General features: G+C 41.4%; 1 protein-coding gene across 3 annotated transcripts in view; it reads left to right on the forward strand.

Annotated features, from left to right (window-relative positions):
* ARID1B (AT-rich interaction domain 1B) overlaps window positions 1-23120 on the forward strand; it is a 938949-nt gene that overhangs the window by 682467 nt on the left and 233362 nt on the right. For all 3 annotated transcript variants that reach the window (XM_033937003.1, XM_033937004.1, XM_033937005.1), the window contains one exon: window positions 13402-13581. In XM_033937003.1, the coding sequence (XP_033792894.1) occupies window positions 13402-13581 (180 nt within the window). The remainder of the gene's footprint in view (window positions 1-13401; window positions 13582-23120) is intronic.

Genomic DNA, 23120 nt, shown 5'->3' on the forward strand with positions numbered 1-23120 from the left:
TACCACAGGCATCTCTTCTTCTTGGACAGAGTCATCGGCAATCTCTTTGGAGGAGATTTGCAGGTCCTGTTTGCATACTTTCACCAGGTTTAACAGGATCACTATGGCGACCAAGCAGGTTGCTGCTTTTGGTGCCTTCAGTTTGGCTGTATTACATCCCACTTGTCCAGGAATAGGGTGGGATTATACAAGAACCAAAGATTAGGTTCTTACCTTTGCTAATCTTCTTTCTTGTAAATTCACACTCTATTCCTGGAACCCACCCTGAGAACTGCTGATTCACCGATTACCTGCCTTAGTGGGTACTAGTAACCTTTCTAAGCGGACCATTCTAATATGTTTGGCGCTTTGCTTTGGGAGTCTCTAGTTCTAGCACCCCTTCCATTAGTGCAGGCTGTGTCTCCTTTAAACATAGTTTCTTTCAGGTTTTATGGTATGTAATGACCAGTTTCAATTGTTTGTGATTGTCATAATATTGTATGTCATAAACTGATTGAACTTATTTGTCAGGGAGTATTCCTGTCCCCTCTCTTTTGCCTTTGTCCTCTACAGGTGTCACTGTCTGCTTTGTCATGAACTAGATTTGTGGGGGCAGTCCTGAGATAAGAGGTGAGGGAATCAAAATATTGTATAATTGAGGCTTCCTACAAGCTGTCTGACGACAATAGGAAAATAACCCACTTGTCCAAGAATAGAGTGTGGATGTACAAGAAAGAAGATTAGCAAAGGTAAGAACCCAATCTTTCGATAAAAATGTATGTATTTTTATACAACTTGGTTGTAGGTTTGTTTTGGCATGGCACACAGGAAATATCACAATTCCATGAATATGTGCATATGTTTACACCTGATCACAAACAAGTATAAATATACATGGGTTCATTTCTGCATGATTTGTATTTCATAAAAATGTAATACAGTATGCCCACATAAAATTTCTCAGTTACTACTTGTATATTCTAGTGACCTTCAGAGGCATCTTCCTAAGGAAAATTTTAAAATAATTATTCCTTCAGGGTTAGCTCCATGCTGTTCATAAAGTCAACAGTTTTCATCTAAATTGCAAATTTTCTCAAAATTTGTATTCTAATAATTCTAGTACACTTATGATTCTGTGGAAATGCTGAAAATCATAGTTCAGGAGACATTGGAGCCCAAGCATAAATCCATGTTTTGCTTAAAGCTGACACTGATGTAAATTCAATATAATTGTGTCTCACAGTAGCTCCTATTGATTTATACAAAACTGGAGTCCTGGTATCTGCTCCATAGAATCAAATCTTCAAAGATAGAAGGTAAGTATTTAGTAAATATTTTTGTCTGGACCTTCAGAATGCAGCCGGGTACTAAATACTACTGGTTGCTGTCGTCTTCATCAGTCCAAGTTTTATTGACTTTTATAAATACTCCTATTTTTCTCAAATTTGAAATTTTAAACTTAAGATATTATTATCACTGGTTTAGATTAAAAGTGATAATAATATCTTAAGTTTAAAATTTAAAATTTGAGAAAAATAGGAGTATTTATAAAAGTCAATAAAACTTGGACTGATGAAGACGACAGCAACTGGTAGTATTTAGTACCTGGCTGCATTCTGAAGGTCCAGACAAAAATATTTACTAAATACTTACCTTCTATCTTTGAAGATTTGATTCTATGGAGCAGATACCAGGACTCCAGTTTTGTATAAATCAATAGGAGCTACTGTGAGAAACAATTATATTGTGTCGCTTAAAGCTGAGTCTTGGGGGGTCTCCAATATCAGCTTGCATTTTCTTTCCACTGTCCCTAGTAGCGTTATAGAAATGATTAGTAGTAGTAGTATAATACTTAAGCAGCTGGGTATGCAGAAGCTGTCAGTCAAGTGGGTGCCTAAATGTTTGAATGCTGATGAGAAATGACGTCAAGTGGATCCAAGTTGATTTTGCATCATTAGCAGTGAGCTGGGCAAAACGTTTTGGAATGGCTAGTTATTGTTGATGAAGCATGAGACAAAACAGCAGTCCATGCAATGGGGGCACTCAGATTCTCCAAATTCAAGACCCAAAAGTCAGCAGGAAAGGTCATGGCCACAGTGATTTGGGATCAGTATGGTTTGTAATGACCGACGATCTTCCAGAGGGCCAAACAGTTAATGAAGAATAGTACTGTGACTTGCTGTGCCGATTTAAAGAAGGCATTGAAAGAAAAAAGGAGAGGGAAGCTGCAGGAAGGAGCTCTCTTTTTGTAAGACAAGGTTGGCAAAATGATGGATGGTGTGATGCAGTTCGGGTTTCAGTGCTTAGACCATCCACCCTATTCACTAGATCTTTCTCCATCTGTCTATTTTCTGTTTCCAAACCTTAAAAAGAGTTTGAAAGGGCGAAAATTTTCGAGTGATTCAGAGGTAATTGCAGCAGTGGAGCAGTATTTCAATGACCAGACATCAGAGTATTTTTTTGGAAGGGTTACAGAAACTTCAGACACGATGTGCCAAGTGTGTTGAACTTAGGGGTAACTATGTGGAATAACTTGTAAGTTTCATGGCTCCACGTCATTTCCTTCTTGGTTAGGCTGAGAACTTTTCAGCACCCCCTCTTAGTTCCAGTAGTGAGCTAAAATCTTGAGGGTTGCCAGTGGACTGTTCAAATGGAAAATTACAATCTACTTGTATAACTGAAAACACATTTTTACATTTAATACACAAAATATTTCAGACCTAGTACAACATCCTTAGGGCAGGTAGATATAGCCTACATACAAGAGGAGTAATTATGAGCCATAAAACGTCAAATCAGCCAGCAGAATTCAGTTATTCCTATCATATAAATTCTGTATGAGACACATCCAGGTCAGAGTATTTGCGCTCACTCCAGGATATTTTACACTGATGCATTATCAATGCTTTCTAACAAGCATTAAAAGTTTCCATCCTTGGGGCTCTTTGGCTTGTTTTCTGTCTTGGCATATCATTTTTCCTTTCTCTGGTCTTGATAGTGTCCCTGTTTGTTTTCTGTCTCTTTTTTTCTTTCTTTTCAGTCAGTTCTTTCACTCCTTTCTGTTTCTTTTTGCTTCTCTTTACCTTTCATTTCTACATTTCCTGCTTGCTTTACTTCCCCATTCCTTCTTTTTCCTTATCTCCTCTTTTCTTCATAACCACCCTGAATTTATTTTATTCTGACACTGTCAGTGTTTCACAGCCTCAACTGCTGCTGTGTCAGGGAATTTTTCATTCAAAACAATTCATCTGGAGCATCGAGTTTTGAAGAATTGTGGCACAGAAGCTCAATGCTCTGGAGGAATGATTTGATTGAAAATTTCCCTGACAGCATTGGATTGAAAGTTATACTTTGAGTAAAACTCTTTCGGGCTTTTTGAACCATGTGGAGTGAATGCAAGTATACATAAAGGAGCTAATTCAATAAACAGGTGTCTCGATTGTAGGCGGTGGTAGGCGTCCTACCACAATCTGGCATGCCTAATCAGGGGGAAGATACCCCTGCCATGATCAGTTGAGTGGCTGTAGCAGTGGAACCCCCCCCCCCCTGAAATCTACCCAGATTAACCAGGGAGGGGCCTAAGTCCCTGATTGGCTCAGATACCTAAGGCCCCTCCTATGGGAAGGGCCTTAGGCATTTCCCAGGATGCACCGGGAAGGAGAAGGCCCACCATTTTGAAGAGGCGAGCTGGCTAGGGGTAGGCATCCCTCAAGCTGATCTTCCTTCATCAAAAGTGTGGGAAGTGGGGGGTGTCAGAGTGGTCTTAGGGGTGCTGGGGTGTGTGTCAGGGGGGTGTCTGGATGTTTGCTGTGATCACCTCATGGCAAGGGATCCTTTGATCAGGCAGGCACAATTCTGTAACTGGCGCCTGTGATATGGGTGCTGGTTAAAGAATTGGGGGGGGGGGAGGGAGGTAGGCATCTGTCTATTAGGGCAGATGTGATTCAGTATAGGATGCCGGTGTGTGATTCTCAGCCATTTCTTAAGTGTCTTCTGAGACCGGTGTCCTATACAGAATCAGCCCCCAATTTTTTTGAACTGTCTACAAAATTTGAATTGCTATTTAGACTGTCTGATGTTTTTGTGAAAAGACTTTAATACTACTGTTTAAACTGTATTCTTCCGTATTCTATGGGCTCCTTTTACAAAGCTGCAGTAGCGGTTTAACTCACGTAATAGCGCACGCTAAACTGCCGGACACGCTAGCCACTACCGCCTCCTCTTGAGCAGGCGGTAGTTTTACGGCTAGCACGGGAGTTAGCGCGTGATGAAAAGTCGCGCGCGTTAAACCCGCTATCACACCTTCGTAAAAGGAGCCCTATGTCTCTCTGACAACAGTGTGTTTGAGAAAAATTTTAAAATTGGCAATGTTTGATTCAAAGATAAAACTACTGTTTAGTATGCATTCTTCAGTATTCTGTCTCATTGACTGAAGTGTTTTTGAGAAAAATTGGAAAAGGGAAGTAATTGAAAATTTAAAAGCACCAAATTGGGGGTGGGGGTGTTTATGCCAATGACAGAAAAGAGGTAGTTTGGAAGGATCAATAAATATTTCTATATGACTCCTGTAAAATCACTGAGGGCCAGATTCTCAAAACTAAACTCTACCTTTAACGTTCTCGCTAAACCGGTTCCAGATGGTTTAGATCAGTGATTCCCAACCCTGTCCTGGAGGAACACCAGGCCAATCGGGTTTTCAGGCTAGCCCTAATGAATATGCATGAGAGAGATTTGCATATGATGGAAGTGATAGGCATGCAAATTTGCTTCATGCATATTCATTAGGGCTAGCCTGAAAACCCAATTGGCCTGGTGTTCCTCCAGGACAGGGTTGGGAACCACTGGTTTAGAGTGCATGTGTTTTAGTGGATGATTATTAAAATGGCTTTACTGTGGTCTTTTCTAAGTTTTCCGGCAGTCTCTGAAACTGCCATGCAAATATAGTACAATGGGTCATTACTAATAAAATGAGCATGCCGAGCAATTCTCTATAATTGCTGAGTGATTCTGTAATCTCGTTGTACCACATTTGTGGCCAAAATTTACCGACAGGTCTACGCTATCGTTGCCTTACTTTCTGATCAATGCCTCCCCCCCCCAGCATGCAGGAGAGATGCTCACTCCCTCCCACTGCTAAGTAATACCCCCCAACAATCCCCCATGGCCTTCAGCGACCCCCATAAGAGGGGCCTTAAACAACTTGGGCCAGTCAGAGCTGTAGGCCTGCCATTTTGAAAAGGTGGGCCTGCTGGCCGGAGGGAGTAGGCATCCCTCTGGCCAGCCATCATAAAAAAGGTAATGGTGAGGAAGCGGGGGGTTGTCAGAGGCATGGCGGTGTCGGGGAACATTGCTTGGTGGCAGGAGGGGAGTGGGCATCCCTCCTGCCAATCTTCAATTTGATTTTGTTTTTTAAAATTTTTTTGCATTTATTCTGCGCATGTCCCCATCGCTATCACCAGTGATGGGCACATGCAAATTTACCGAATCTTCGCTACTCTCCACCAACCTCATTTGCATGCAAGGTTTTTGAAGAATGACTCGCCTTTTTGATATCGCTACAATAATGGCTGCGACAGTGCCCCATCGTATTTTACTGCAAAGTTTTAAGAATCTAGCCGAGTTTTTTCCTACCTTCTGGTTTGCTTGATAATTGCAGCTTGTGCTGAAAAGCTAAGTTAGTAATATTCAGCAGGAGAGTTATGTTTCAGCTCTCTTTAATAGGTAAGCTCTTTTGAGCTTTTGTTATTGAGCATATAGAATATTAAAAATCAAAATACAAGGCTTAAAATAAATCCTTGCATTTACTTGCAACCAACGTAGTTTAATGAAATATGGTGTAATTCTATCATATATAGAGTGGGGAAAAAATTACCCTTACTACAGAATTCTACACAGTTTGTAATCTTTTCAACAATCTTTTTGTACATCCTCTATAATAAAACCCTAAGCGCGCGTGCGCACTTTTAATGCCATGATCCCTACCTCCGTGATTTGTGGCTCCGTGGCCGTGTTCCATTTGCGGTGTGTGCGGCGGTTTGAGCAGCGGTGAGAGCAATGGCAGGAGGGTTCACTGCCGAGAGCAACGGCAAGAGGGTGTCCTTTGGACTGGATCAGGGGTGTCCAATGTCGGTCCTCGAGGGCCGCAATCCAGTCGAGTTTTCAGGATTTCCCCAATGAATATGCATTGAAAGCAGTGCATGTAAATAGATCTCATGCATATTCATTGGGGAAATCCTGAAAACCCGACTGGATTGCGGCCCTCGAGGACCGACATTGGACACCCCTGGACTGGATGAAGCAGGCAGGGTGTGGGTGCTGCAAGGCGTCCAGCTGCTACTGCTGCACAGGGAAGTGGAGGGGGAGAGGGAAAGGGGGCTGCTTTGGGAGGAGGGGTATGCTGGGGGGAAGGCAACAATCTTGGTTTGCTCTGGGGGGGAGAGACAGAAGGGGTCCACGGAGAGACAGGCAGGCAGGGGGCCAGAGAGAGAGCCAGAGAGACAGACAGAAAGAAAGACAGACAAGGGGACAGGGAGAGACACAGACAGAAAGAATGACAAACAGCCAGAGAGGTAGACAGACAGACAGCGGCCAAAGAGAGAGAGAGAAAGAAAAAAAGACAGACAGACAGCGGTAAGTAAGAGGAGTTTGAATTGTATTTGGAAATGGATGGGAAGCCAATGAAGTGACTTTAGGAGAGGGGTAATGTGAGTAAAGTAGCTGTCCTGGAATATGAGTTGTGCAGCCAAATTCTGGAGAACAAGATGGCTAAATGGAAGGCCTGAGAGTAGTGAGTTGCAGTAGTCTAAGCACGAGGTGAATAGGGTGAATAGTAGTGTGTTCAGAGAGGAAAGGACGGATTTCCGTAATATTATAGAGGAAGACAGGTTTTAGCAATATGCTGTATCTGGACGGTGAGGGAGAGAGAGGAGTCAAAGATGACCCCGAGATTACGAGCAGACAAAACAGGAAGGATGAGAGTGTTGTCCACAGAGATGGAGAATGAGGGAAGTGGAGAGGTGAGTTTAGGTGGGAAGATGAGCAGCTCTTTTATAGCCATATTCAATTTTAGATGGCGATGAGACATCCAGGCGGCAATGTCAGACAGGCAGGCTGAAACTCTGCTCTGGGTTTCAATAGAGATATTTGGCGCAGGGAGTTGTCAGCATAGAAGTGATACCGGAAGCCATGGGAGATCAGCGCTCCAAGTGAGCAAGTGTAGATTGAGAAAAGGGGCGGTCCCAGGACAGAGCCTTGAGCTACACCAATCGATAGCGGGAAGGCTGTGGAAGAGGAACCACCATTGCATACACTGAAGGTGTGATGGGAGAGATAAAAAGAAAACCAGGAGAGGACAGAACCCTGGAATCCCAACAAGGACAGTGTATCAAGGAGTAGGCGATGATCAACAGTATCAAAGGCAGCAGACAGATCGAGAAGGATGAGGATAGTATAGAGGCCCTTGGATCTGGCCAAGAACAGGTCATTGGAAACTTTAGTAAGGGCAGATTCTGTGGAATGTAGCGGGCAAAAGCCTGACTGAAGCTGATCTAGAATATCATGGGGTGAGAAAAAGTCCAGGCAACAGTGATGAACAGCACATTCAAATAACTTGGATAAGAAGGTGAGGAGGGAGATGGGGCAATTGTTGAAGGGACACATGAGGTCCATTGAGGGTTTCTGGAGGATGGGTATGACAACAGCATGTTTGAAGGCATCAGGGATAATTGCAATAGAGAGTGATAGGTTGAGGATGTGTCAAAATTTATAGTGAATGTGCTCAGTACCCCCCTCCCCCCCCACACACACACATACACACACCAGTCATATAAGATAAAGACCAGTGGGATAGAGAACCATCATGGCATTATTCTCTTCTCACATAGACCACCAACAAACAAACAAAGTATCTTTTTTAAAGAATGTAGCTCAGTATCACTAAAACATAGTAACAAATACTTCAATGGTGCAAATTAATATACGAGTATCTTTCAAAAAAACCAAAAACAAGCTTAAAAGATATTTTGGGCATGGAAACACAACAAAACATTTCTACTACTCAATAGCCACGGATTTGGACTCAGAGGATGTATTGCACAGCTTCAGCATCTATGAGATAAACTTTGTTTTTTCTATTATATAGAATATTTTGGACTCCAGTAAAACTGCAAAAACTGGATAACACAAAATCGAATGGATGCTGCCACTGGATCATCTTTTTTTTAATTGTCCGTTGATAATTAATTTCTGGAAATCAATTTGGGGCGAAATTAATGTTGTTTTAAGTGTCTCTATTCCATTGTCATATGATGTGATTTTATTTGGGACATCGTTAAAACCTAAAAGTCCAATTGACAAGAATAAGGATAGACTTCTTATAATGACTGGGGTGGCCATACAACTAATCACTAGAAATTGGAAAAATTGGGATCGTCTAAATTTTACTTTTTGGTGAGAAACACTTTGTTTAGATTACCGTTATGAAAGAATGTTAGCGGAGCAATCTGGGGAAATTAGGGATTTTAAAGAAAGTTGGAGTCCATTAGAATCATTTGTTAAACACCTTAATGATTCGTAATTTACTTACCAGATTCAATCTTATTTTCACTGGTTTCCACGTGAATCCAGGGAGGGGGGGAGGGATGGGTAAATTGTTTCAGTAATTTGCAAGTATGTAAGTGCTGTTTATTGAATTCTTGAATATATAAGTGTTGAACTTTTTATATGCTTAATAAAATCACTAAAGATTTGAAAGAGCATACAGTGCATCCCAATTCAGTGTTCAGTTTGTAGTCCCTGATGCCACCAATTGAAATCAATGCTTCAGGTTCCTTATACTAAGACAGGGTTGTCAGAGATCCAGAACTGGCTTATAATTTGCCTCCTGGAACTAGATAACTTGGCAGTTCTTCAGTTTTAACCATTACATCTCTCCAAAGGACTTGCTTGCAAAGTCCCCATGCTCACTCACAAGCTATTATTGCTATCATACCCACAGCTGGGCTGTACATTTTTTCACTGCTAGTGCATATATTCTTTGCCTAGTTTCCTAAAATCTTTAAAAAAAAATTTGTTTAGAGACTTGCTGTTGGAACTATCTCCAGAGCAGCTAGCACCATGTAACTCTCAATAAGTTTGAGCCAGGTGGTACCCAAACTCCCATGCTTTTATTGCAGTCTAAGAAGAAAAGTATTGGGGTTTTGGTACCATGTGACTCAAATTCCGAGTTGCATGGTGCAGGTAGAATACAGAACAGCCCTGCCTAGAAGCAGTTCCAGCAGCAAACTGGCAGAAAAGGTAGGGGAGGGGGAGTGTTCCTATTGGGGGGAAGAGTCAGTGGCTCATTGATCCTAGGCCTTGCAATGAAGAAAAATATAGGAAGGTATTAGATTCTGAAAGAAGACTAGATTAGCAAGCATGTATTTAGAAATACTGTAGCCAAGTATGCTACAGAAATTTTTAGACTGAGATTTTATAGCATATGATCTTTATACATGTAGGGAAAACATTTTTTTTGTTGCACCAGTGAGAAGAAACAAGGAAGCTGCTGTGTAAATAATAGCAGATGCCAATGTGAAATATATTGTCTGGTTGCCAAAGGCACTGCAGGTTTGGCTTTTTGTGTGTGTGGCCTGAAGAACAGCAAAAATGTTTTTTTTGCTGAGTGATAACACTGTATATTAAAAGATCTTATTTTTCACATACTAATTTAAATATCTTGTTGTAAGGAGAGACACCCTACCCCCCCCTACACACACACACCGTTTTATAATTAGTCTGGTGGAAGCGAGACTCTTCTCCCACAGTTTGTAGCAATAAATTTGTAGAATGAACTTGATGACATTGGGGCATGTACTGTGGTGGGGAGAAGGCTAAAGCCAGTGACCCACCTTGACCTCCACAGCACCAGGCTGAGCGATCCCTAGAGTAGCCAAGTTAGAATCGGTGACAAAAATAAACAAGCCGCTCCAAAATCCAGTCACATATTTATTTCACCGCAATAGGGCATAAAAGCAAACAACAGAGTTCATTTTTGTGCACTTGCACTTCCCAAACTCAGGCTCAAACTTTTCATCTTTGTGTTCAAACTTAACCAGTCCCAAAACAAAATGTTCAACAAAATATCAATTCAGATACAATTCCAGACTCCATGAGGCTTTGGGCTCCCCTTTCAATTTTTCTAAAGTGCCCTAGCCTCTTCCTAACATTACAGGGAATATTACTATCACCCAAATCTATTAGCAGCAGTATTACTAGTAACTCTGGCTCTCTTGCCTGTCACTTCTATCTCTACAACATCGCCAAAATTCATCCCTTCCTCTCTGAACACACAACCTGGACCTTTGTCCACACTCTTGTAACCTCACGGCTTAGACTACTGCAGTTTACTTCTGAACCTGCTGAACCGCCTCTCCCCCTATAATCTTTGCAAAACTGAGCTACACAACTTATCTACTGCCAACCTTGCTACACTCACTTTATCCCTCTCCTCAGATCACTCCACTGGCTCCCTATCTGCTTCCACATACAGTTCAAACTCCCATTACTAATCTACAAATGTGTTCATGCCGCCTCCTCAGTGTCTCTCCTCTCTTATCTCCTTCTTATACGGCTCCCTGAGAACTCCTCTCTTATCTCCGAGAATCTCGGCGAGAGGGAGAATTAGAAGCCTTGAGCATGCGCAGATGCATGCTCAAGGCCCGGCAGAGGCAGGAAGATCTTCAAGTAGCACCGGCACGTCCTGTGGGCTGCGTGCCGGTGCCAAACAGGGGGGGGGGTAAGTTTAAAGTTGTTCGGGTGGAGGGTGCCGGTTCGCGCGGGTATGGGGGGGTGCTGGTTTGAGTGGGGGGGCCTTTGCGAGCGGGAGGGAGAAATGCTGGTTTTTGGGAGGTACTCGCAAATCGAGTCAACACTCGGTTTGCGAGACAGGTTTTGCGAGAATGTTTTGCTCGTCTTGCAAAACACTCGCAAACCGAGGTTTGACTGTATTTTGTTTAATGACACAGTTAACCAGAAATACATTTTTATACAACTACAGTGGTACCTTGGATTACGAGCATAATCCGTTCCAGGAGCATGCTCGTAATCCAAAATGCTCGTTTATCAAAGCGAGTTTCCCCATAGGAAATAATGGAAACTCGCTTTGATACATTCCCACCCCCCATCCCCCTCCCCAAGGCCAGGGCGCTGCTCCCCCCCCCCCCGCTCGCAAAGTCCCTCCTCCCCGCGTGATCTGGCACCCCCCGTGAGAACATGGTCTAAGTCACAAAAACCCACCTAAAGTCACCAGATAAGCAATGCAAACACATAACACAGACCTCCACACACTACCCCAATGATCACCAACCCCCCCACCCCCATAAAAATTTTATTCACAACTTTAAATTTCAGCCTCTAGACCATCATCACCTGGCTGGCCGCCTGGCATAGGAAAGCTTAGTCGTCCAGCCTAGAGGCAGCTTAAGTCGTCTTTGGGGGTGGGTTAGGGACCCATAGAGAGGAGGACCCATGCCCATAAGCCCCTGTAATCACTGCATTGATACTTAAACATATACACCCCCAAAACCCTTTTTGACTGGCATATAAGTGGCTCCTGCAGACATAAGGGCTATTGGGATGGTAGATAAGTGAGTCTAGGGGATTCTGGAGGTGGTTTGGGGGTCTCACCGTCACCTATAAGGGAGCTGTAGTGAGGAGAAGCCATGGCACCCTTTTTGTGAAGTTCACAGCAGTACCCTTTAAGGTACCCCATTATTTAGGTAGCATGTCTGGGTGTGCAGTCCATCACTTTGCAGACCCCTCCCACGTCCAACAGGGCTTGTTCTAGGCATTTTGGACTTGGACGGAAAGTTGGACGTAAATGTGGTATAAAGATGGACGATTTAGTGGCTTGGACGATCAGATTGACAGGATGTATAATTAGACAATTTTTGAAAGTAAAAAAAAGTTGGACGTATCTTTCAAAAATGTGTCTTAGGCTCTTTTTAACTTTGGACGACTTGCGAGATGGGACGTAAACGGGCTTAGACGTCCCTTTCGATTATGCCCCTCCACATGATGGTGTGATACATCATTATAGTGTAAGTATGGAAGAATCAGACTTTGATGAAGGCTGGCATTTAAAGACTGTGGATAGAAGGTTGATTGGTAGATATTAAGACTGGTTCTTGCAGTCCTTTTCACATAGCAGTTCATGTTTCAGTTTGGTGAGGTATGTATGAATTTGATGGTTTCCTTTCCATTTACCTGATTTTAATTTTGAACTGTACTCCACCTTGACTGGCACACCAAATAAGGAAGTATATTTAGCATTCAATAAACAAAAACATTCCCCTATATTTGATGATGTGGGGGAATCAAATGCATGAATTGCTGAGAGAATGGAGCGTGTCCAAAAGGGCTATAGCTAAGAAGCCATTTTTGAAATAGTGGACTTCCTTTTTGGGGGACTACAATCACAAGAACCTGTAGTGTGGTGTTGAACAATTTGGAAGTGTGATTGTGTTGGAATACTGGGGGTGGGAAGGGGGGGTAATATTTTTGTTTTTTACTACTATCACTTATTTCTATAGTGCTGCTAGACATACATAGCGCTGTACATATATTTTTATGCATAAATGAAAAGTTGGAAACCTGTTTATCTACGCACAGTTCCATTGACGCTCTGTTGAAAAGAAAACATTTGATAGGTACTGGTTTTGTGTTCAATAAAATATTGAAATGCAAAACAATTAATTGTGGTTTTATTAAATATTACATTTATTCCATTTCTATTGCCTATTTTATTTCTCAAATTGACTCAAAAACAATTCCATTCTTGATTTCATAGGTATTATTACAGAAGGTGCTCTTCTCTTCTCTTCTCTTCTCTATCTTGCAAATATCATGTAGAAACATTGCAATTGTATATTTCTGCAGATTACTTAGTAATTAAGCAGCTACCAAAATAATTATCTTGTCACCTGCCTTGTGAGCTGGAAGCTGGGTAGAACTATATTTTAAGTCAGCCATTAACAGCTTTTTCTGTATAATTAAAGTAGCACTTTATGGGGAAGGGGGCTTTGGGTTGATTAAATAGTGTTATAAACTTGAGATGTGAAAAACTATAGAGACCCTCTGGGCTATGTTTCCTGTTTTAATATGTAAGAAGAATTCTGTCTTTCCCACGATACATTTGCAATGCTGTATATGAATGGTACATGATTATTTCTAGTAAACTGTTCAAAATGGTGTAATTGGTAACCCTGGAATTGAAATCTAGCATTACAGCACTAAATAAATTTTACAAAATGGTTCAGAACAAGACAGATGGTATGCCTGAGCTTCTGACACTACAAATTTCATCTTCCTGATCATTTCAGTTATATAAACATTGGTGTTAAATTTACAAAATACGGAAATACAGACTAGTATTTTTTTCTTTAGGTTTCTTGTCTGGCATGCAGAGGAACCCCCAGATGTCCCAGTATGGATCACAACAGACAGGGCCTTCTATGTCTCCTCATCCATCACCTGGAGGTCAAATGCATCCTGGGATTACTAGCTTCCAACAAAGTAATTCTAGTGGTACATATGGACCTCAGATGAGTTCGTTTGGACCACAAGGTAAAAATATATAACATAATCTGCAGAATTAAATATGTATTACTGAAATAATTGAAATTGTTTTCTAATATCTTTCTTCAAACAAGTCAGTTTCTAGTAGAAAGTTTTACAAGGCCTTATCCATAAACACTAACTAAAATATTGTATATGTGTAACAATTCTGGTGAAGCTATATAATTGAGCTAAATTTATTTTGTCTTGAATTATAAGAAAGCTGTTCTTCCATTAACTCTGGGGGGTCTTTTACTATGGAGCACTAGCTGATTTAGCATGCTAATATTTAGTGCATGCTAAATCAGCTATCACGCCTTAGTAAAAGACCCCCTCTGTTATTTATCTTCTGTAGCCTTTAGTCTCTAGCAATATAAATTTTTGTAATCCAATAGCAGTCCACGCTGCTCCCATCTTGGTGATGTCATCGCAAATGAGAAAACAGTCTATCACAAGCTAGCATAGTTAGTAGTAAAAATAAGTTCATGGAAGGTAAACTTTATATTATATCTATACTTTATTTGTTGTTGAGGGGAGGGAGGGAGGTGTGTCTGCATTATCTATCTATCTATGGAGAACCCCCATTACAGGTAAGAAACTATGCTTTCTCCTTGGATAGACTGGATAATGCAGCCACATGTGGTACCTCCCAAGCTGAGGAGTTTTCAGTTTAACTGTCCTGGTGTAGACAATCCGGTATCCAAAAAGAGTAGAGGAGAAGTTAAGCAAAAAGGGTTTGTAGCGCAGCTTGTCCAAATCAGATTGGGAAGCATTATCTAAGCAGTAATGTTTAGTAAACGTGTGAGGTGTTGACCAAGTGGCTACATTGCAGATGTCAGTGAGAGAAATTCCTCTTAAGTGAGCCATGGAAGTGGACATGGATTGAAGATGATGGACGGTAATATGAAGAGTTGGTTGAAGGTTAGCTTGTTGGTAACAGAAGTCTATACAGCTTGAAATCCAGTTAGACAAAGTTCTCTTAGTGACTGATTGACCTAAAGATTTCTTGCAAAAGGAAACAAATAACTGAGAGCTCTTTCGAAAATTTTTGTGCGAACCAAATAGCTGAGGAGAGCTCTTTTACAATCTAATTAATGTAAAGATTGCTTTGCTGGAAGAGTTTGAAGTTTGGGGGAAAAAAAGTGTAGAAAAATATCTTGATTGAGATGGAACGAGGTAACAACTTTTGGTAAAAACTTAGGATGTGTTTGGAGGACTACTTTGGTGGAAAAGAACTTCAAAAATGAATGGTAGTGGACTAAGGCCTGTAGTTCACTAACTCTTCTCACTGAGGTAAAAGCAATCAAAAGTAAAATCTTAAAAGTGAGAAATTTGAGGGAAGTATATTTAGGACCCCTAAATATAGGGGGTCCTAAATATACTTGCATCGCCTAAATATACTTGCATCACCAGCAAAAAGGGTCAGTGGAGCTCCATGCTGCTTGGCATACTAGGTTAAATCCAGAGTCATAAGAACATAAGTCCTCCAAACATTATCACTAGTGGAGCTCCCAGGCATAAAGCCTGCTTGATCTACCCCACTAGGTAGGTAATGACCTTATTAAGTCTGTTAGCCAGTATTTTAGCCAATAATTTAACATCTAAATTTAATAATAAAATTGAGTGGTATGACCCACAAAGTGTGGGGTCTTTCCCCAGTTTTGGTAAAATAGTTATCTTTGCCCCTAACATACTCATAGAAGCTTGTCAATTTACCACCTTGAAGATGTAATTAAAAAGTTTTACTAAAAATGGAGCTACATAGCCTTGTAAGCATTTAAAAAATTTTGCAGCGAGACCATCAAGTTCAGGAGACTTTTCTGACTTCAAGGTCAAAATAGCTTTCTTAATTTCTTACAATTGGATTGGTTTATCAAGGGAAAGTGTGTGCTCATTAGTAAGTTAAGGATATAAAACCTCCTCCAAATATTTAGCAATCTCTTCAGGATGAGGATGTACCTCAGACCAATATAATAATAGGTAAAATTGTAAGAAGCACTCCTTGAGCTTAGGAGGATCAGAATGACCATGTGAATCTTTCATCACCCGAGTTTTTAGCTATCAATTGTTGAGCTAAACGTTTGCTAGCTTTGTTCTTAACTGCTCATAAAGCTCTGAGCTGTTCCTTATGTATTATCAATTGTTTCTTAAGTTGTTTGGAGCCCTGGAAAAAATACTGTAGTTCACAGCATTGACTCTCCAGCCTTAATAGCCTATCCTTCTGTTTTCTTTGTTTCTTTAAATGAGAGACCCATTTAATCAAATGGCCTCTAATATAAGCTTTAAAGCCATCCCAGAGTACCCCCCAGGAAAGTCTATTTTGAAGTGTTAAACCAGAAGTACTCTGGAATTGCCCCATGAAGATCAGCCATTACTAAACTGAATTAAACCTATAACAGTAGAGCTCGGCACGGTTTACAAGAAAATTAGAAAGAAGAACAGATACAATATGGATTTGGAATATTATGGAGAGGAGCGGAATTTACATCTTTGAAAATAGCCAAGTTTTAAGATGTTTTCGAAATGGTTGGAAAGAGCCTAGATCACGCAGATGAATAGGAAAATCATTCCACAGCTCAGTAATTTTGAAAAGTAGAGACTTCCCTAATTTGCCAATATAGGTAACACCTTTCAGCGTAGGAAAGGACAATTTAAATTTTTGAGTAGATCTGGTAATGTCAGATCTTACAGAATTCCAAGATAGGGGAATTAAAGGAGGAAGGATGCCATGCAAGATCTTAAATGTTAAGCAGGCACATTTAAAATATATCCTGGAAATTATAGGAAGCCAATGAAGTTTTTGCAGGAGCGGAGAAACGTGATCAAATTTACTTTTTGCAAAGATCAGCAGTATTCTGGATGATGTGAAGTCTTTGAAAGCTTTTCTTGGTCAAGTTTAAATAGACCGAATTATAATAATCCAGCCTCAAAAGGATGATTGATTGAACAAGGACAGCAAAGTGTTGATGATGGAAACAGGATCTCACTTTCCTTTTAACATATGGAGACTAAAAAAACATTTTTTTTTACCAGAGAATTAAGATGGTCGGTGAATGAAAGTTTTGAATTTGTAATGACACCCAGAACTTTACTTGAGAATCCAATTTGCAGTGAGGATCCTGAAGGCAACAGAATGGACGAAGGTAGCTGCTCTAATTTTGGGCCAAGCCAAAGTAACTTTGGATTCATTCAGTTTCATTTGTACAGTAAGGGCCCAAGACTGAAGTTTCATTATATATTCTATTATATTCCCAACAAAGTTAGTGAGGTTCGAGTCAATCGCAAGGAGAACAAAGATGTCGTCTGCATACGTAAATAGTGTTTTGCAGGGGGATAAACGGAAAAGTTTCAAAGTAGTCATGTAGATGTTGAAAAGAATAGGTGATAAAGGTGATCCCTGTGAAATTCCGCATAAAGGCTTCCAAGAGGATGACATGGTGCCGTTCATATTAACAGTATATGAGCGAGATCATAAGAATTTTGAAAAACAGTCTAAGACTGTGGAATCAATGCATATCTCATAAAGTTGGTAAATCAAAATATCATGGTGAACGACATTGAAGGCCGCCAATAGATTGAATTGTAGCAAAATTGCAAACTTATTGTGTACTTGCAATTGCTAAACCTTAGAGATTAGTGAGATCAGTAGAGATTCGGTACTGAGATTAGGTCTGAATCCATGTTGGCAAGATAAAAGAATGGAAAATCTCTCTAAATATGATGAAAGCTGAGCCAATATAATGGACTCTAACATTTTGGTCAGTACAGGAATATTCACTATAGGTCGATAGCTAGATGTGAGGATGGATCTAAGTCAGCTTTCTTCAATAGTAGGGACAGAACAATGTGACCTATCTCTGCAGAAAAAAAGACCTGATGATAAGGCAGAATTAATAAGTTTGGTAAGAGATGAAATGGCCTGAGTAGGAATTTTCTCATATAGATATGAAGGGAATGGATCCAGAGCATATTTGCAGGATCTTAATTTATGACACAGGTTTGCAACCTGGGCCTCAGATAGAAACTCAAAGGCTGTCCAGATTCTATCTGCTAGAATTGCAATTGGATTAGTATCACCCAACACCAGAAAATTATAAGAAACTAATGATGGAAAAGAGTCTCTTATAACAGCAACTTTTTTGTTAAAAAATTTTGCTAAGTCATCTGCTAATGGGGAGAAAGGGTGTATTGATGAGTCATTGTTGGTAGTTAATGAGTGCCAGATGTTAAACAAGGTGCTACTTTGATTGTTGGATCTGATAATTTTATCACTGTAGAAATTTTTCCTAGCTTTTTTTAATGTTGCATTATAAGACCTGATACTATCCCTCCATGACTGTCTGTTAGCAGAGGATCTTGATTTTTTCCATTTACGCTCCAGTGTTCGGCATTTCTGTTTCAGTTCTCTGTGATAAGGAAGGTGCCAGGGAGCCTTACGAGAGTAAGAAACAGTCTTAGTCGATAGAGGAGCCAGTGAACAATAGGTGGACTCAGAAAGATTTACTCAATTGTGCCAGTTGACTTCTGAGGCATCGGGCCTGAGGGAGAAAGCAAACTGTTTGAGAAATTGGAACCAAAATTGTTCACTAGCGATTTTCTTCTTGAAGGTAATAAGTTTTGGAATACAAGATTTAGCCCCAAGATGGGACATAAAAACAGGAAGACATGAGGCACCCAGAAAGTGATCAGACAATGGAACTTGTTCCCAATAAACATCCTCAACTAATGTTTTATGATCGGTAAGATCAAGAAAGCTAATGATATCAATAGACTGCCCTTTTTCTTGAGTTGGAGTGGACTTAAGAGAAGGAAAACCCAGAGAGGTGAGAAAACTGCTGAATTCGATAACATCCTTATTAGAGTTATCATCTAAATGAAGATTAATGTCACCAATAATCTCTGGAATTTTTAGAAAAGAACTTATGGCCTCAAATACTAGTTCAGAAGATTTATTCCAAGGAATCAGGGGATGATAAAATAACAGAATACCTAATGGGTGGCAGGAGAGCTCATTGTTAACAGTAGCTAGCATATATTTTAGCGATGCATCACTACCTTTTCCAAGAAGCTGTATATCAAAAAATGATTTATAGAGAAGTGCCGAACCACCTCCTTTCTGGCAGTTTCTGGAAGAGAAAAGACCTCAATAGCCATGGGAAAAGAGTTCATTTTGAGTAAATAAATCATCTTTAGCAATCCACGATTCAGTAATGCACAAGATACCAGGATCAAGATCCCCTACTAGGTCATTTAGTATTTGAACCTTGTTGCATACTAAATCAGCTATCTGGCATTGCAATATATTATCAGACAGGAGTAAGAGAGTCAGAGGCTAGACTAGATAAGTTAGAACATAAAAACATAAGAATTGCCTCTGCTGGGTCAGACCAGTGGTACCATCATGCCCAGCAGTCCGCTCATGTGGCGGCCCTCTGATCAAAGGCCAGCGCCCTAACTGACACTAGCCCTACCAGCATACGTCCTTGTTCAGCAGGAACTTGTCTAACTTAGTCTTGAATCCTTGGAGGGTGTTTTCCCCTATGACAGACTCCGGAAGAGCGTTCCAGTTTTCCACCACTCTCTGGATGAAGAAGAACTTCCTTACATTTGTGCAAAATCTGTCCCATTTCAACTTTAGAGAGTGCCCTCTCGTTCTCCCTACCTTGGAGAGGGTGAACAACCTGTCCTTATCTACTAAGTCTATCCCCTTCAGTACCTTGAATGTTTCGATCATGTCCCCTCTCAATCTCCTCTGTTCAAGGGAGAAGAGGCCCAGTTTCTCTAATCTTTCGCTGCACAGAAGCTCCTCCAACCACTTAACCATCTTAGTCGCTCTCCTCTGGACTCTTTCGAGTAGTACTGTGTCCTTCTTCATGTACGGCGACCAGTGCTGGACGCAGTACTCCAGGTGAGGGCGCACCATAGCCCGGTACAGCGGCATGATAACCTTCTCTGATCTGTTTGTAAACCCCTTCTTTATTATTCCTAGCATTCTGTTCGCCCTTTTCGCTGCCGCAGCACATTACACGGACGGCTTCATCAACTTGTCGATCAGAACTCCCAAGTCCCTTTCCTGGGAGGTCTCTCCAAGTACCGCCCGGACATCCTGTATTTGTGCATGAGATTTTTGTTACCAACATGCATCACTTTACACTTGTCCACGTTGAACCTCATCTGCCATGTCGCAGCCCATTCCTCGAGCCTGAGTATGTCACATTATAGATCTTCACAATCCCCCTGCGTCTTCACTACTCTGAATAATTTTGTATCGTCTGCAAATTTTATTACCTCACTCGTCGTAACTATGTCAAGATCATTTATGAAGATGTTGAAGAGCACAGGTCCAAGCACCGAGCCCTGCATCATCCCGCTGGTGACGCTCTTTCAGTCCGAGTATTGTATGCTCCTCGAGTTTTCCATAAAAGGATATTTGGTTTTCATTAGGGGCATGCATAGAGACAAAATTGTACAATGACCCAGCTAGATTAACATGTATTGCCACACAATGTCCCTCTAAGTCCATAACCTGAACCAAGATAGTGGCCTGAATTTTTTTTTAAGATAAGAATGGTAGCACATGCTACTTTCTTGGACGGTTGAGAAGCAAATATCTGAATGAGAAAATCCTTAGATGTTAAAAGACGCCCATCCCTTGTCTTAAAATGAGTCTCCTGAATTAGACAAACAGTAGCATCCAATCTTCCAGCCTCTTTAAGAAGACTTTTTCTCTTAAAGGGAGAGTTCAGACTCTTAACATTGAGAGTGAACACCTTTATAGACATCTTATAGCTGTATTAAAAATAAAGAATACAAAATATGGTGGTCCAGAGTAATACATATTCCATATACAGTAACTGATAAACAACCATATAATCCATAAACCCTATGGACCTTCCCCCCACCACTCTACCAAGATCATAACCTATCAGAACCCATGAAAAAAAATACCAGAAATGGGATGGTCCAACAGGAAGGACTTCCCAACCTAGAGCAAAATGTATGAATAACATAAACCCAAACAAACACTAAAACCAATATCACACTCCAGTCATCATAGAATCTGTGCTCAAAAATGCAATATTTTATGTATCCAAAGCACACTACTCTAAGATTATCAGAGAGCCCTCAAGCAATGAGGATCAAAAAGCATATACCGAACAAAATGCAGGTAGTTCATACACCCAATGTCACCTAGAACACTGTAATTGCCTGTTGTTCCTCTTCTGCATGAATCTCAATCTCCCCTTCCCAGTAGGCAAACATTGCCATCTTGGTGGGAAAGCAGGGGCAAAAGAGTGTTCGAACTGTGTATCTCCATCATAATTCCAGCCCAGCGATTTAAAATTTTTGCAACACTGAACTCTCCAATATCACCTAGTGGGTATTGCCATTAAAATTAAATTGCAAACCAAATGGAAGGGTTCATCAATAACAAATTTATTCAGAACGCATCTTCACTATGAATTCATGCAATTTCCTATGCTTTCTCTGAGTAATGGGAGAAATATCAGCAAAAACTGAAATCTGATGTGTATGCCAAACAATCTTCTCTTGTTTTCTTGCCGCGGCATAGATTGCCGCCTTCTATGAGCAGCTATGAAAACAAGCAATGATGTCCTCAACAAAGATCGATTGAGCAAACCGAGCCCAGAGCTTGGTGAACCCTTTCAATTTTCACCTGTTGGGGAGGGATATTAGTCTTCATCACATATAAAATATCCTAGGAACAACATCTGAACAATTTTGATATTCAGGATTGTCAGGGACTCCGCGGATCCTTAGATTCTGTCTCCTGTTTCTATTTTCTAAATCTTCAACTCTCTTGAGAAGATCATTTTGTTTTTGAAGGTAGTCAGCAAATTATTTCTCATGTGAAGCAAACTGCTCCGCATGATCTTCGTGCTGTTCCACATCATCAATGCAAGTGCCCAACTCAGCCATATCGGCCCACAGGTCAGAAGCAAGAGCCACTATGCCAGATCGAAATACAGTGGTACCTCGGTTTACGAGTGCACCTGTTTGCAAGTGTTTTGCAAGACGAGCAAAACATTTGCAAAATTGGCGCCTCGGAAACCGAGCATGGCTCGATTTACGAGCGCCCCCCACAATACAGCACCCTCCCCCCGTGATCCGGCAAACCCCCCCCCCCCCGACACGATCCGGCACCCCCCGACGCGATCCGGCACCCCCCCACCGCTGCAATCGGGCATCCCCCCGCCGCGATTGGGCACCCCCCCCACCGCTTCTTACTGTCATCTGGGCACCAGCACCAGCATGTCCTGTGCTTGGTGCCGGTGCCCAAAGATCGTCCTCCTCCTCTGCTGGGCCTTGTGCATGCGCAGATGCTCAAGGCCCAGCAGAGGAGGTGGACCATCTTCGGACACCGGCACCAAGCACAGGACATGCCGGTGCCCAGATGACTGTAAGAAGCGGCGGAGGGGTGCCCAATCGTGGCGGGGGGGGGGTGCCGAATCGCATCGAGGGAGTGCCGGATCGCGTCGGGGGGGGGTGCCGGATCGTGGGGGGAAGATGCCGGATCATGGGGGGGGGCGGATCGCAGGGGGTGCCTTCGGGTGGAGCAATGTCGGTTCTAGTGGTGGGGGGGAACGTATCAAAGCAAGTTTCCATTATTTCCTATGGGGAAACTTGCTTTGATAAACGAGCATTTTGGATTACGAGCATGCTCCTGGAACGGATTATGCTCGTAATCCAAGGTACCACTGTGCTGTGATATCTGCTTTAATTTCTTTAAGGCATTGCTTAATTTCCTCCATTTGAGGTGAGACAGGTATCCGTGCAGAAGTAGAAAGATTGGCAGATGAATCCGTAGTCAAATGGGAGTTCATGGCCACAATATTTTCTGCCTGGCATGATTTACTACCATGAAATGCAAAATCTTGTAAATCTGTCAGTTTCTTCTTACTCATGATAAAGTAATTCCTGTTTGGTAACACTTCTAGAGCTGTTCAGGCTTAGCAAAAATGTTAACTTAAGCAGCCATATGGCCCATTGACATCATTTCCTCCACCGTTGTATTTCTGCTTCATTCAAAGAAAACCCAGTGGCTTTCTAATGTCCAATAAATATGTGTAGTATCAATCAGCCATGTCCTGCTTCCTGTAGCACCTTGTGGTTTGTTTGTTTTTTTAAATCTTGTGCTCTTTTATGGGCCCATTCTATTTATGGATGCCAGACCATCTAATCTTTCTTTGGTGTAAAGTTCCTAAACCCTATGGCAGATAGACAAAGATGCAAAGAAATTTAATGACTTTGTGCCACCTGTATACAATTTAAATCTCACTTCCACTTTCCTCTATCCAGTATTTGGCTATCTTCCAGGATCAATCTGCTTGCCAGTGATGTAGCCCTCATGCAAAATGAGTGAGTGCAAAATTTGTAGGCTGTTCACTAGTCAATTGCAGGGTTTTTGGTTGTTTTGTTTTTAAGACCTCTTTTGAACTGGAAATGAGAGAGAGCCTCTCCATTGTGTAAGGAAAACTGTACCACTAAAGTATATACTCCCAAGCTGCCCTCTGCTAAGATGCGAT

This window comes from Geotrypetes seraphini, chromosome 3, assembly GCF_902459505.1.
Source record: "Geotrypetes seraphini chromosome 3, aGeoSer1.1, whole genome shotgun sequence".
Taxonomy (NCBI): Eukaryota; Metazoa; Chordata; class Amphibia; order Gymnophiona; family Dermophiidae; genus Geotrypetes; species Geotrypetes seraphini.